Raw genomic sequence first — 16299 nt, 5'->3', positions numbered from 1 at the left:
AGACAGTAAAGGAGATGGAAAATTTTATTACTAATAGTGCTGAAACTGACAAGTCAGATGATATGATGATGTTTCTACAGTCCAGCTGATATTGCATTAAGAAGTATGTAAGGTGGAATGTGTCGCATACCAGGTTCATCATAAACATAGCCAACATCCAGCTGTTGAAAGGAATAATGTAAAAGACAAAAGTGCACTGAAATTAGTCATATTGAGGATACAAACACAAAAGTAATTCAGCTGAACACAGACTATACAGACAATAAATTACCTTGAACTCCCCCAAAAGACTGTCTGATCTCAGGGAGGATGAGTTATAAACCTAGATATAAAGAGCCACATAAGGAGTTTTATTATATTGCTGGTGATGTATTGTGCAGAAATGACAACAGAGAAAAAAAACTGAGGGACTGTGTGTTCATCTTACTCGAATATAGATGTTCTCGTCAAAAAGCTCAGAAGGCAGCATGTTCATGTTGTAGAAGAAGATCTGTAGAAATATTTACTCTGATCATAATGTGACAAGCATCATATCCCAATCCATCAATCATATAGCGTATGCATTCCTTCAAATAAATGCTATAGAGAATAAAAAGTAAACATGGCAGGGTGCAGTGTTCACATGAAAGGTCACAAAAAAGTGTCACGAAATATCTGAGAGACTCACTGAAGCAGCTGAAGGAGGCCAAAGGGGTCAAAGGGGAGCAAAGCAAAGAACCAGCAGAAATAGGGCATGACAGTGTTAAGACAGGAGCAGCAGAGCTGACACAGAGCAGTTCACAGAAAGACAGATTAAGATAAGATCTATAAAGTGTAACAATTTAGTGGCGATATGATGAACATGTACAGTTCAACTAAAAACGCAGATCTGATATATATTATAAAAAAATCCTTACCTCATCAAAAAATGGATTGTTTCCTCTCTTGATCCGTGTCCTGTGGGTCTGTCCACAAACACTTACTTTGACTACTGGTTTGATGTTATTTCCGGGCAACTGCCGACCCTCGATGATTCGGATGCGAATCTAATGAAGAACCATGAATCTGAGTTAAAACAATCAACAAAATATTAATCACATAAATCCATGATGAATCTAAAAAGTGACATACCTGGAAATCTTGGGGTTTGTTAGACAGAGCTTTCTGTCTCTTTCGATTTGCACGGATCATCTTTTGGGGCGTTTTCCCAGGCTGGCCAGGTGCATCTCCAGGAGTCCGTGGATCTCCCCAGTCTGTAGTTTCTTCATCACCATCTTCCTTTCCACCAGTAGAAACACCTAGTGGGATAACAAACAACAGCTTGATTTTACAAGCTTTCCTCCTGTGTGTGTTACATTAAGCTCTTGTCAACCTAACTGTAAGGTCCTACAAACAATGCATTTATTTTGATTAATTTCAGCTTATATTTTTATAGGATATCTTTCAGAAATTTCATATTTTTGGCAAAGCAACCAAAACTGTTCAGGAGTTGGGTGGAAAACCAGTAAAGTTAGTACAACACACACACACACACACATACAGTATTGTTAAGACGTGATTGTGGAAATACGTTAAAGTGTTTCTAGAGCCTGTATGTCACATGATATAGCTCTTGGATTATATATAACCTAAAATCCTCAAAAAGAGCCACATCATGTAAGATATATATATATATATAGACAGAGACAGTGTCTTCACATGGTTTTGGTTTCATCAGACTACTGAAGCGTACAAAGCATGCATCGTGTCTCTTTCAAAAATTTATTGAGACATATATATATATATATATATATATATATATAGAGAGAGAGAGAGAGAGAGAGAGAGAAAAATAAACAGATATGGGTGTGTAATAGCATGTATTCCTGGAGATGCTGAGTATTGTCTGTTTTCTTTTTTGCAACTTCCACCTTTGATTTGCATCACTGATTTCCATACTGAAGGGCAGCACAGCAGCCCATTGAAAAGTGGCTTTCAAATGTAGTCTAGTCTAGTGACTCCAATCAGTTAAAAATACTTGAACATCAGCTCATAACGCAGAAGAGCAAACATAATAAGAGTTTTGGTAAATTCATTCAATGTCCTGATCAACCTTTTCAAGAATAAGCACATAAAAAACATGGCAAAATGCATAAGGGCTTTGAGCTGCATTAACTGACCTGCTTCTCCAGCACTGGCGTCTCCATCCACTGGTGCATTTTGATTAGGAACAGCACAGGCAGGAGGCTCATATCCAATCAATAAACTTATAGTTGCCTGGAACAACACAAATCCCCACACATACTTCATGTCACCATATGATCCATCACTTACATGCATTATATCACGCTTGAGTCAACATGTAATGCTTTAAAAATTTTTTTTTACCAATTTATTAACGCTAACAAATGCTTTAGTTATTAAAGAATGATGATGATTGAATAATGATAATTGTTCCCTCATCAAAACTCAGATAAACCAGAAAACAAAGGATGATGCTGTAGACTTCTTCCACGAATGCTAAATAAACATTTTCCAGGGAATTTTTTTTACCATACCAACAAAATACCATGCATTTTAAAAATTCATTTATTTTGTTTAAGTCCCTGGGCAATTTGTTACTGTTACTATAGAAACAATAATAAATTTGCTGTGATTTGCTGAATCAATATATCAACTAATACTGTGGTATTATTGTATTACTGGTATTGGTATTGGTATTACTGTGGTATTGTGCTATATATTCAGAAGTCCAAGATTACCCCTGTATCTTGCTTCTTCTCATTGACAAGAGGGACATTTCTTGAAGGCAAAGATTTGATCTGACCACTGGCCAAATCCCGGAGAGAGATTTTTGCAGAGCCAATCAATCTATAAAGCAAGAACATAATGAGGTATATGTTAATAATCACAAACAACCTGTCCTGTATGAGATCACAAGACACAATATATATTAATGAGAGTAATCTAAACAAAATGTAATGCTAGTATGAAATGCAATAAGCTATAATAGCAGAAGCCATAACAACCAAAAAGCTAAATAAAACACAGTATGAAAAGGTCACAGGAAATACTCAGGTTAGTGTCACTATTCATATCCAAATGCCCCATCTGTAACTGAATCTTAGAGAGTTTTGTTCTTTGCACGGTACTTTTTTTCCTGGCTCTGGTTTTGCAATGGTAGGTGAGTCACTGTGACAAAGCTCTGACTTGTGTAAGAACATATGGCACTAAGTTATTAAATTTCACTGGTTCAGAATGAGTGAACACATTGCAAAACACAAAATTGATGAAATTCACATGTATTGCTTCTATTTATTCTAAAAAAAGGCTACACTTGATGCTAGCTTTAATCATCTTGGTTGGTAAAGGAGTAGGCTAGGGGATTCCTCCCACCATAAAAAAGAGAAGCAAATGGGAGGCGAGTGGAAAAAAATACACAAGGCTGTGAGTAATTATAGTGAGCCACAGGCCTGAAAATTGCACTATATCCCTCAGTTTAAACTGTATACACACTCTACCACATGATCAATCACAGTAAAATGGGCTTAGAAGTCTGTAACCTAAGGATTTGCTGGCAGATTGTTTTTTGTTTGCCTTAATAGCTGAGGAACCTAAGAAAAAATTTTTTAGAAAAAGGAAGACAGCTAATCGTAGGAGCCACAATTTCCTTATATTGTACAACAAACTGTGAATGACTGTGCATAGAATGAAAAAACAAAAAGCAGTTCCCCTTTTCTCTGTCCACTATTCCAGAGCGTCAGATGTCCATGATTATAAACCTCCATCCAAACAGGATTAATGCGCCTGTGTCTAGACAAAGGATATGCTTGTAGTACACTCAGTGGTGCTGAGGACTAATAGCATACAAAAATTAAAAAAACAATAGGATACATGAGTGAGGTTTTAAAACTTTCGTGCTGTATCTATTCACACAAAGGACGTTACTGGACTGGTAATACTGAAATACTAAAATACTGCTAATACTAAAATTGTAAATTTTACTAAAAAGCAACAAAATGTCATATTCATTATGTATTAATAAAACCCGGCAAAAAGTGACATAAACAGTAAGATTTCAGTTAAACACCATGTAAAAAACCCATTGAATTTAATAGTCCTTTGTTGCAGTTTTTTACTTTTGAATTTTGCTGATTTTTATTTCTGTATATTACATGAGCACTGTACTTACTGTATATTACATATGCACTGGTAACACAAATATGAACTACTTCTATTTATTTGAATTGCCTGGTGTATTGTTTGTTAGTGATCAAATTTCCACGCATGCGCTCAGTAGCCATGGTTAAGGACCAAGTAGACCTTTGAGGGTCATCTGAGCATGACCACATTTTGCATACAAAAATCACACTGAGGAAACTTTCATTTTTTCTTGTGAAACGTATACTGAACCTTTTACTTAACACTTTTGGCACACACCTAACTCCATAGTCCTCATTCTGGGGCATGCCCAAACCTATGCAATAGACTTTGAATGAAAACATTCCCGATGCAGTTCTCATTATTAACATTAATTTTTTTAAAAATGAGATTAGTGTTAAATGTTCATTATTCATTTGTACTGAAAATAAAAGCAGCAGTCTCAGCAGAGATTTAACTGCAACGGATTTCTGCGAAAATGTAAATTAACACAATCTTTTCCATTCTTCTGTATATATTTGAGCTGTTCAGAAGTAGGACTGTTCGTTAGAGACAAATTTCCTTGTAAGAGATTTTTTAGATTGTTTGGACATGGAATGTAAACTCAAGTGTATGAGTCACATCTTGGAAAAAAAAAGAAAAAAAAGCAAGATCTAATTTCACCAAACATTCATCAAGCCTCATCCTACTACTCAGTTAATACTAAAAATATCTAGCTGTATATGATGGAACTGTGCATTAGATATATTGGCAACTAGATTTACAGGCCAGCATAAGAGGATTTCTGGCAGACTACATGTGGAAGACGTCTTTAAAAGTGATTCAATACCAGCTGGAATCAAGTCGTGACATGCACTTCCACATTACTTACCTCATGCCATGTGGCTTTTTGCTTCACTTCGACAATGGAAAAAACAGTGATTTCAGTCTTCCAGGGCCCCCCAAAAAAGGGGGATTCATTTTTTTGAGCATGAACTTTTGGCTCAGGTAAACGTTTCCCTCTAATCAGTATTACAACACCACCAATGATAATGTGCAAATATTTTTCACTTACATTACAAGGTTAAAGTGAGCCTTATCTGTAGACCTAAATCTAACCTTGTGAACCACAGGACCTTTCAGAAAAGTAAAAGTAAGAGCAGAAGTGGTAGTATGCTTGTTATAATATAATGCTTGGGGGAAATTTGGGCTCTGCTTTCACATAGCATAGCATGTACAGACATGGAAGCTGGGTGTGGCGGTAAGGGATCTCTCTGTACAAGCTGAGGCTTCTCTGTAATCATTCATTTAATGTTATTGCTACAGATGCATTGGTTTATTATATGTTTTACGGCGTACAGGGAGAAAGTAAGGGTTAAAAACTTAACTTAACTATACTTGAGAATTTAAGGTGACAAAAAAGCATTTTCACAGCTTTCTCATCCACTTCATTCAACACTGTACCAGTGGACACACTATAAGACAGTACTTTGGTGCATCTGTGCAATTACTTAAACTTATAGAAATCTTTAAAAGAGTGCCAAAGTGCATACTTGTCCTTCCCGATGGTCTCATAGTCTTTAACCACAACATCGATGAATGATGAAGCGTCCAGAGGCGAACCCTTTAAATCAAACTCAAGAATCTGAAAAGGTAAACAAGAACAGCAACTAGTGTCACACAATATCATCAACATTAGGACAGTCCATCTACAATAACAGTATCTGGGCATCAGTGTATTCCACTCACCTCATTCCACACAGGATTTAACTCACTGGTGATTGCTTTGGTTTTCTTTTTTTCACCTGGAAGAGTTCAAGCAAATAAGGAAAGCAAGGGAAAGTTCTTTCTTTTGTTATGTTAAAATGTAGGGTATAGCAAGGAATAAAGAACCCCTCAATGAACTATTCAGGCACTGATATTCATTGCGTGTTAAGTTACTTTGCAGAAGGAGGCATTTTTCCACCAAACTGCGACTCGCCATTTGTGTCCTTATAAGGAAATCTACTTTGTACCTCTGAGACATCACATAATATATAAATACTATGGTATCCCAGTGTTTATCCCAGTGGATATTTGTAGAAATAGTACAAAAGCCTACATTGCAGCCTATTTCAGTAGATAATTTGCGTTCTGCTTGCTTTCAATTCGAGCTTTGTTACAAGTAATGAAACAAAGCACGACTTATTATGACTCCCACTGTGTTTTTTTTGTGCTCACGAGCTGCACAAAAAGTCGCGCAATGACTCAAAAGTATGGACTCACCTTTAAAGATGACTCCGGCGATAGGATCCGGGATGCCGAGTGTCTTTTTAGGGATTGCTTTAGCGCTCTCGACCACCACCTTCAGCATGGTGTCCACTCAAGAGTCAATATAATCCGCTGTTCCTATTCATAGGATTCGGGCGTTAAGGAGGAAGCGCGCGAGACAAGCAGGCTGAGGAAGGAGAGGAGGGAACAGTGTAGTGAAGCTCGGCTTCATATGAGGTTAGGCAAGAACACCAGTGCAAGAACAAATATCCACCCTTTAAGTATGAATTTGACTGAAGTGACTTGTAGACCAGTCATTCACAGGCAATGTAATGATAATACAGGTGAATAACAAGTCCCTTTATCCCCCCCCCCTACAAAAATGTTGGCAGTCAGTGAGACATGGAATAGCTTGTAAAGTCATGTACAGCTTGTAGAGTGTAATTTAGTCATGTGTTTCTATGAAAGTTTTGTTAAGTGACTGGTTTTGTATATTGATGTACAGTATGTGTATTGTACAGCACCACCTAGTGGTCATGGGGAAGATTAGCAGCAAGGTCGAGGTCCTGTATTTCCCAAAACAGCTTGAAAAAGAAGACATTTACATTTCTGGCATTTGGCAGACGCCCTTATCCAGAGCGACTTACAATTTTATACAACTGAGCAATTGAGGGTTAAGGGGCCTTGCTCAGGGGCCCTGTGGCAGCTTAGGGGATCTGAGATTCGAGCTCATAACCGTCCGATCAATCAACCCTAAGATACCTCACCCCAAGCTTCCACATTCTAAACTGGGCCAAATGTGGATTTGGGGAAAGTTAGGACTAGGAATCTCCTGGATCTAAATCAATTCAGAGTCAGCACTGGTAAGACAATGATTGAAGATGAATTTAAATAGATAATGTGTTTTGTAAACTACTTGTTTAGATATTAGCATATTTCAGCCCATATCACAAATATTTTATACACTGCATGATACTTACACTATATTGCCAAAAGTATTCGCTCACCCATCCAAATAATCAGAATCAGGTGTTCCAATCACTTCCATGGCCACAGGTGTATAAAATCAAGCACCTAGGCATGCAGACTGTTTTTACAAACATTTGTGAAAGAATGGGTCGCTCTCAGGAGCTCAGTGAATTCCAGCGTGGAACTGTGATAGGATGCCACCTGTGCAACAAATCCAGTCGTGAAATTTCCTCGCTCCTAAATATTCCACAGTCAACTGTCAGCTGTATTATAAGAACGTGGAAGTGTTTGGGAACGACAGCAACTCAGCCACGAAGTGGTAGGCCACGTAAACTGACGGAGCGGGGTCAGCAGATGCTGAGGCGCATAGTGCGAAGAGGTCGCCAACTTTCTGCAGAGTCGATCGCTACAGACCTCCAAACTTCATGTGGCCTTCAGATTAGCTCAAGAACAGTGCGCAGAGAGCTTCATGGAATGGGTTTCCATGGCCGAGCAGCTGCATCCAAGCCATACATCACCAAGTGCAATGCAAAGCGTCGGATGCAGCGGTGTAAAGCACGCCGCCACTGGACTCTAGAGCAGTGGAGACGCGTTCTCTGGAGTGACGAATCGCGCTTCTCCATCTGGCAATCTGATGGACGAGTCTGGGTTTGGCGGTTGCCAGGAGAACGGTACTTGTCTGACTGCATTGTGCCAAGTGTAAAGTTTGGTGGAGGGGGGATTATGGTGTGGGGTTGTTTTTCAGGAGCTGGGCTCAGCCCCTTAGTTCCAGTGAAAGGAACTCTGAATGCTTCAGCATACCAAGACATTTTGGACAATTCCATGCTCCCAACTTTGTGGGAACAGTTTGGAGCTGGCCCCTTCCTCTTCCAACATGACTGTGCACCAGTGCACAAAGCAAGGTCCATAAAGACATGGATGACAGAGTCTGGTGTGGATGAACTTGACTGGCCTGCACAGAGTCCTGACCTCAACCCGATAGAACACCTTTGGGATGAATTAGAGCGGAGACTGAGAGCCAGGCCTTCTCGTCCAACATCAGTGTGTGACCTCACAAATGCGCTTCTGGAAGAATGGTCAAAAATTCCCATAAACACACTCCTAAACCTTGTGGACAGCCTTCCCAGAAGAGTTGAAGCTGTTATAGCTGCAAAGGGTGGACCGACGTCATATTGAACCCTATGGATTAGGAATGGGATGTCACTTAAGTTCATATGCGAGTCAAGGCAGGTGAGCGAATACTTTTGGCAATATAGTGTATGCTTTATTAAATGCCAATGTTCCCGCAGTGCCACCTAGTGGCCATAGATTGTTATGGATGTCCAGGAGAAATCTGACAACATAACGACCTCAAATAAAATTTCTCTAGTGGCCAACGGGAGACACTGATCACTTATAGTTTCAGTTATTCAGCTCAATAACTTCAAGTAAATCAGACACAATTATCTTATCGATTTCATTATATTAATAGTATACTGTTAAATTAATAGGATATTACATATGTATGTAATACAAAAAAGTATATTATACAACGATCAGGCATAACATTATGAGCAGTGAGAGGTGAAGTGAATAGCACTGATTTTCTCCTCATCATGGCACCTGTTAGTGGGTGGGAGATATTAGGCAGCATTTTGTCCTCAAAGTTGATGTGTTAGAAGCAGGAAAAATGGACAAGCGTAAGGATTTGAGAGAGTTTGACAAAGGCCAAGTTGTGATGGCTAGATGACTGGATCAGAGCATCTCCAAAACTGTAGCTCTTGTGGGGTGTTCCCGGTCTGCAGTGGTCAGTATCTATCAATAGTGGTCCAAAGACAGACAATCTACTGTTGCTCAAATTGCTGAAGAAGTTAATGCTGCTTCTGATAGAAAGGTGTCAGAATACACAGTGCATGATGGGTCAGGGCTATGTTGGGAGTAAAAGGGGGACAAACAGAATATAATACAGGTGGTCATAATGTTATGCCTGGTCAGTGAATATGCTATATGTAATCATTACAGTAAAGCAAATGGATTACTTAGAGATCTGTGTGAGCACTGGAGAGGATGCTAGTGCTAGCAACATGCACACCTATGGGCAATTTAGCATAGACACTCCAACTCCTTGCATGTTTGTGTGAAATGGGTGGACACATGCAAAACATTTTAGGGAAAAGAGGAAAAGCAAAAAAAAAAAAAAAAAAAATTCAATAACCTGGTTGTATGAGTGTACACACTTTTATAATTGAGGATGTGGCTGTGTTCAGAACAAAATGACATTAAATATCATGTGATAAGTAATTATTATTCAGCTGTCATCAATGAAATGATTTTTGATTAGCCGCAAATAAAGAGCAGCTTTTTCTGTAGGATTATCTTTACATCTTCTTGGATTCATCTTGACTGCTGAAATTATGGTCCACAAAGGGCTTGCATGGCAATTTTAAGAGATATTGATCACGAGAGGGGAATAAAAGAATTTCCAAAATATTAGATGTACCAAGAAACAGTGTAAAGGACATCATCAACAAATAGAGGAAATGGAGCAGCACAGTGACATCACTAAGGGACAGGACGTCCCTCTAAAATGTATGAATGGACAAGACAATAACTTACAAGGGAGGCTACCAAGAGACATATATTATAATTAAATGAGATACATTGTATATTATTGTTAGTAGATTACTATAAGGCTGTACTAACATTATAAATGCATATACATAAACAGCCACATATCTTTTATATACACTGTGTATACTATTTATATAATATTTGTTATTAGTAGGAATTATTATTTTAATCACCTACTAGTAATCAAGTCTGTAGTACAGAATGGTACTGAGACTGCAGCCTGTATAGATAAGGCACACAGCTGCCTAAGTGTATATAATAATATTGCATTTTGAACAATATTAAACCCATAGGATATGCAGAAGTGTTTCTCCTATGAGAACATCTTAGAGGCCTGTTATCAGAATTCATATCCAGTAGATGGCAGTAAAGGTTTGCTTCTTATTTTGGGCAAAAGACAGCCTCTTAGCCTGGTAGAGTAGCTAATGTTTTGTGTAAATTAGGCAAGAAGACAGATTTCCATTCTGCTCCTCACTCCCACAGAGACAATTTATTAAACGCTAATTTAGTAGCACTGTGTCTGAATCAGGTAATCAGTGCCCTACACTATTCTCTCCTTAATGATCTGATGCTGCAAGAAGAAATCTGAGGACAGGGACATTAAAACTGTTAAAATGCTGGTTTGGTTTGCTGGAATGGTTTTGTTTTTTTCTTGCTGGAACTTAGAAATAAAAAAAAACGAATAAATATATCAAGCACAATCAAAGCTTGTGTTCTGTACAGCAAAATATTTGCCATGAGAAATTTCCAGAGAGACTAAGAACTTAAAACAGAAAATAATTCAATGTGTATTTGAATTTAATCAGATTGAATAAGCTAGTATACAACAGTAGGCTACTAAGCATACCACTAGAGATATCAAAAGTGTTAATGCACGGCAAAATGGCAGTGTTTGATCACTGACAGAGATCATTTTAACAGCTAAAGGAACAAGTCTCTTAATAAAAGCAGCTATTGTGTATTTGATGTAACCACCAGATGTCTGCTCAGAAAAGCTTTTCAGTTCCACTTGCTCCATCGCTGTCTGGTTCCTCTCTGGTGTACTGTGAAGTCTTTTATCACAGAGATAAATGGAAGAGAGTCTGTTCTCCACTTCTCTGTAATGAGCCAGTGAGGAGAGAAGAGAGAAGGATCCTCACCCCATCGTCTGTTTAATCTGACTGAGACTAGCAAAATGCTTTCTTTAAAACCTTGATAATGCGAAGACAAGAGAGTTCAAAACGTTGAAAAACAATCCCTTTGGAAACTTTATTGATGTGAGGTTTTAGTCAGCCTTCTAATATCCCATTATAGAGTATGAGGCAGCTGAGATTAAAAAGAATATACTTCAGTATATTACCTGATTGTACTTGTATCTATCTATCTATCTATCTATCTATCTATCTATCTATCTATCTATCTATCTATCTATCTATCTATCTATCTATCTATCTATCTATCTATCTATCTATCACTCTCTCAGGAGCATAACAATATGGTGTATTGCCTCATTCTATAAGGTTCTTGAGACAATACATCTCTGTATCGAACACATGCAACACTGCATTATAAAGTAGGCTATAAAGTAGGCATAAAGAGCTTATATTATGTGAGGTGCAATAAACATTTAAACTTAATCAAGCCCACTGTCCCACATTCCTCTTCATCTCAAATCAGCTGAGGCTATACAAAATAATCTAACAAAAAAAAAAGCCACACACCTCGTAAGCATGCAGTTTTCTCTCTGCTGCATTTAGGTACTCTTTCCCTGCTGATTAAATAAGAGTTAAAGGACTTTTCATGTCTGTTGGGAAAATGCAGGATTTCAAAAAAAATGATATATACATAGATCTACATACACTATATATAGTCGGTCTGTCTGTCTATTTTTTCCCCCTTTCTTCCATTCTACCATCTTTTCTAATCATAAACTGTGTTGAAACAGCAAAGGAATGATTACAGGACATCATTATTTCTTGTTAAACTAAGAAATATAATTTATTGCATAAAAATTATATTTAGTTACAGTAAGAAGGCTAAACATTTATGTACAATCGACATTTACAGTGTTTAAATGAAACAAACAAACAAACAAAAAAAAAGACCTCAAGAGTTCTGGTATGACATCAGAACAAAATCACTCAGGGTTTGTGAAAAGCAACCAACATCCAGAAGGAGGTTGAACTCCGTAGGATGAGACTAGATGCAGTCCCATGTCTCATACCTGACGGATGTCCAAAAGGTTGTGTCTGGGTTAGAAGAGGTTTCCAGAAACAAATTCATGTGCTTAGGAGCATTCTGTACAATCAACAGTGTCATAACTGCCAATCTTTATCATGGGTAGAGGTTTTAATTTACTCCTCCTCAGAAAGAATATTTATTTTTGTCTATTGATGGCAGAATTCCTCCACACGGGTCAGAAAAGCAGCAAAGAGCACATGGAAACCAGTTATAATCCCAACATCCTGGAGTCATTTTATATTGTTTGTTTCTGCTGATGAGCCTTGGAGAAGCTTTATATCCTTAAGGCCTGTTCCAGCATGTGTCATAGTACAGCATGGCAATTTCCAAACTGACACTTGCACATCCAGCGGAAAACTTTAAGGAGGTCTGCAAATTTACTCATTTTGTACTTGCATAGAATTTACATAAAAAGGTAAAAGAAACTGCTACAAAATGAGGCCCTTCAATCAGCACGCATTCAACAGCACTTGTACACACACACACACACACACACACACACACACACACACACAGACACACACACCACAAAAATGACTTTTCCAGAAATATGGACAGATACTGCTTATTTTCTGGAGGATATCTCAACACTTTTACAAAGAAATGGCTGTAAAAAAAAATTAGACATATTGTGACCTTAGAATTATATTGTTCTACCTGGTTAAAAAGCACTTTTTTTTTATATCAAGCATCAAAGATGTGACATTTCAGCTAACAAATGCTACAGAAGTGACATCCATATTTATATGTCAGTAGGGTTTCGAGTTTGAAAGTGCTTTACATGTACATTATCAAAGCCCTGAGATATTTAAAGAGTGGGTATTTGACCAGGTAGGATGCATGGTTATAAAGTTATTAGCATGATTACAACTCAGTAATTCATTTTAAGACAGAGATGGCCACCATTTGCACTCCAGTAGGCTGATTTCTTATATGTCACTTCTGAAATGATTTTATGTGAAGTCATTCATACAGTAAATATACACTGGGGGAAAAAAAAAACTTTTTTACTGACAAAAGGTACACACAATAAAACCAATAGGTGCATGTATTATAGCTACTTAATATATAACATTTATTATTTAGCTAATATTTAGTCCTGCTTTCACTCTGAGCTACTGCAGAAAAATAAAAAAAACATTACTGGAGGTAGGTTGGTGTTAGCTAATATTTACCACTAGCATTTCTAAGCTTTCTACTGTGTTCAAGGCTTTTTAATTTTTTTTTTTGAAGTTTAACACATTGTTAGAGGTGTAAATACACTCGAGTAGGACAAAGGATTTTTTTATACTTCACTAGCTGTATGAACTAAAATTAGCACTCATAAATGCTTTCAACACTTAAATGCTTTTTTTTCCTGCTCATTTATGCCACAAAAATGTCTGATAGCACTGCTGTGCTCCATTCACTGTATTAAACTGCGCAGACTTTGATTGGCAATTTATTACAATTAATAAAAATATTCATTAATAATTCATCTATAATTATGATGGGCTGTGATAGAATCCAAGTTCATTCCAAGTTCATTTTAGACGTGCAACTTTCCTTAAAATATAGAACCAGAGAACTTGTAAAATAAAGAGAGAGAGAGAGAGAGAGAGAGAGAGAGAATAATACCAAATGTGAAGTTATGTTCCAACTAACGTGCTGAACTCATTTCCGGCCAAAATGCCAGACTGAACCTTATAATATTAAGGTCACAATATGCTAATGATACAACATCAAAATGGACAAATGGTAAAGGGCCTATGACAGCCATGGCTGTTAGTCTCACACTATAGTAACATTTCCAACCCACAGTCTGAGAAGACTGGACGTGACACAATGTGGTCCAAAGAGCAGCCATGCCATTTCCAAAGACACTTAACACAAGGCCTACAATTGCATGACCTTAGAGTCTGAGCAGTGATTAATGGCTGGAGTTGAACCCAAACACAAGATCACAGAATCAAAGCTCACATTTTTCATGTCTGTTTCAATGTCTGAAATGACAGTTTACCCATGACATATTACACAGCATTTAAACGACTTGAAGTCCTTTAAGCACTTTTTAACCACTCCTTACTTGTGAAATGTAATGTAACAGCAGTCAAGCACATACGCATACGCTCTACTCAACAACAGATACAACGTGAGGGAATGAAAAAACGAATCCACTAATATGGACAGTAAATTAAAAAGTGCGTTCCCTATAGGAAACCTTTGTGTGATAGCTCTTCTGCATTTTGTATGATGTGTTGAAGAGAAAATGTCATTAAAAACAATGAAGATGACTTAAATAATGTAAAAGGGAAATCCAGTTCATAGAGCTTTCCTCTAGAGATGCACTGATACTCGCCTTTGTTATGGGATCTGATCTGATCCTCTGATGTGTTTTGTCATGACGGTGAGTGACGCTGACTTGAACATGGCACCATCATGTCTCTGATATTTTGCATAACTAGGCGACAGCAGCTTGCAGAGATTTGGCTTGTTTCCTGTGCGGATGTCAGTACTGAATCAGTATCAGGTATATGCAATACTTATTGTATTGAAACGTGTAATCAGTACATCCCTACTTTCTTGCAACAACAAAAGCTCCCTGTTTCTTTTTTGCTAATCATAAGCATGTCAAGAATTTTGCGAAACAGGAACCAGCAGTGTCAGGTTCACTACGGTCTATTCTCAATATGTTGTAAATGAAAATGGCAAAACTAATAACTACTGCAGTACTGCTGTTTCTGAGTCTATGTCTGGTTCATTTGGCTACTTCCGTGCTTTATTATCAACACTCTATTCTGCGTAACTGTGTAAGGACCTTTCGTGTGTGTGTGTGTGTGTGTGTGAGCAGCTTGAGAAAATGCTTCACTCTAGAGTCGGTTTGATGGTGACTTTAAGCCTCCAGTAATCACTAAGAAACAAAAGCTCAATCACGACCTTAAGTGACACTTAATCATGCACTTTCACACTTAGCTTCCAGCATGTATTCTGAGTGTGTGGGTGTTTTGTGTTTAGATGAAAAAATTATTTACGTCTGAGAGGGCAAAAAGCATTCTTGAATCGTGAGCTTGTACATGTGGATTTAAGCAGACAGGCCCAGATTTCAACCTGCTACCTGCATTAAGATTAAAAAATGTTCTCATTCAAATGACATCACATTTTTTTGGTTCATGTTCATTATGACTGAGTGCAGTAGTGTGTGTAAGACTGAGAGATCGTGGAGCCAATGGCTTGCAGCTCTGTATCTTCTGTAGTGTGCACACACGGTGACGAGTCAGGGTGTGTGGTCGCATCTCTACTGTATGCCCATCCACTGGCATTAATGATTGCTTTATTCATGGTGGCACATTTCTTTCCTTTTTGATTACCCAATCAGCAATCCTCATCTGTCGTCATGACAACCAAGACCTCACTCTTGCCCATCTCTTCCAGCGCAGTCGCCAGGGAGACCAGGTCGGCATCACCGTGGTGACAAGCTTCCCACAGGTCGAGCAGTACACCTGTGGGACTTGGCTTGGTGGCAAAGTAGTTCAGGTACCTGTACAAGAGACATGGAAAGAGCACAACAACACTTAATCACACAGAAAATATCATCAAAAATTTAAAGGGGGAATCAACCGCATAATAAAAACACTTTTACTTTGGTTATTTCTGTAATATGTATCACATACTGGACTGTTTTATATGTTTTATTATAAAATAAAGACAAGCCCACACACATGGGACAACTGGAAAAAAGCAATGCACACCACACTCACATTGGCTTTAAAAGAAAGAAAGAAGTATCTTGAATAAAGAACTAATCAACAGTTGTATCAAATTTTATTACACTTTTTCACTGCTCTGAGGTCTAAATTATGCACTATGAATATAAACCATTGTTCCACCTCCATGTGAGAAAGCTGTTCTTTCTTTTAAATAGGCAGTAATCATTTTGGACACAGGCTCTTGACACATTCAAATTTTCTAGACTATTAAAAAAAATCTTTAAAAAATGGAATATGTTTTTGAATTATGAGTTGTCTTTCAAAATCTGTTTTTTTTTTGTGAATAGCGCATACAGTTTTGCCAGCCATTAGCGTCTTTTCTAGCTCTAGATATTAAGTAGCACTATAGAATCTCCTAATTTAAAATATTCTTTGCATAATGTCATAAGCCAGTAACATCCTTAAT

The 16299-nt window shown here is 37.7% G+C and overlaps 2 protein-coding genes across 5 annotated transcripts in view; both read right to left on the bottom strand.

Annotated features, from left to right (window-relative positions):
- myofl (myoferlin like) overlaps positions 1-6728 on the bottom strand; it is a 30146-nt gene extending 23418 nt beyond the window's left edge. The window contains exons 1-10 of one of the 2 annotated variants that reach the window (XM_058385638.1): positions 6364-6728; positions 5848-5903; positions 5652-5743; positions 2721-2829; positions 2139-2235; positions 1111-1277; positions 897-1025; positions 428-490; positions 272-322; positions 131-161 (exon numbers count right to left, since the gene is read on the bottom strand). In XM_058385638.1, coding sequence (XP_058241621.1) covers positions 131-161; positions 272-322; positions 428-490; positions 897-1025; positions 1111-1277; positions 2139-2235; positions 2721-2829; positions 5652-5743; positions 5848-5903; positions 6364-6451 — 883 coding nt within the window. In that variant the 5' untranslated portion in view covers positions 6452-6728. The remainder of the gene's footprint in view (positions 1-130; positions 162-271; positions 323-427; positions 491-896; positions 1026-1110; positions 1278-2138; positions 2236-2720; positions 2830-5651; positions 5744-5847; positions 5904-6363) is intronic. The other variant, XM_058385637.1, reaches the window with a different exon arrangement.
- Positions 6729-11915: 5187 nt separating this feature from the next.
- unc5b (unc-5 netrin receptor B) overlaps positions 11916-16299 on the bottom strand; it is a 58002-nt gene continuing 53618 nt past the window's right edge. For all 3 annotated transcript variants that reach the window (XM_058386237.1, XM_058386236.1, XM_058386238.1), the window contains one exon: positions 11916-15664. In XM_058386237.1, coding sequence (XP_058242220.1) covers positions 15499-15664 — 166 coding nt within the window. In that variant the 3' untranslated portion in view covers positions 11916-15498. The remainder of the gene's footprint in view (positions 15665-16299) is intronic.

Source organism: Hemibagrus wyckioides, linkage group LG03 (genome assembly GCF_019097595.1).
Source record: "Hemibagrus wyckioides isolate EC202008001 linkage group LG03, SWU_Hwy_1.0, whole genome shotgun sequence".
Taxonomy (NCBI): domain Eukaryota; kingdom Metazoa; phylum Chordata; class Actinopteri; order Siluriformes; family Bagridae; genus Hemibagrus; species Hemibagrus wyckioides.
This window is presented reverse-complemented; position numbering and strand designations above follow the sequence as displayed.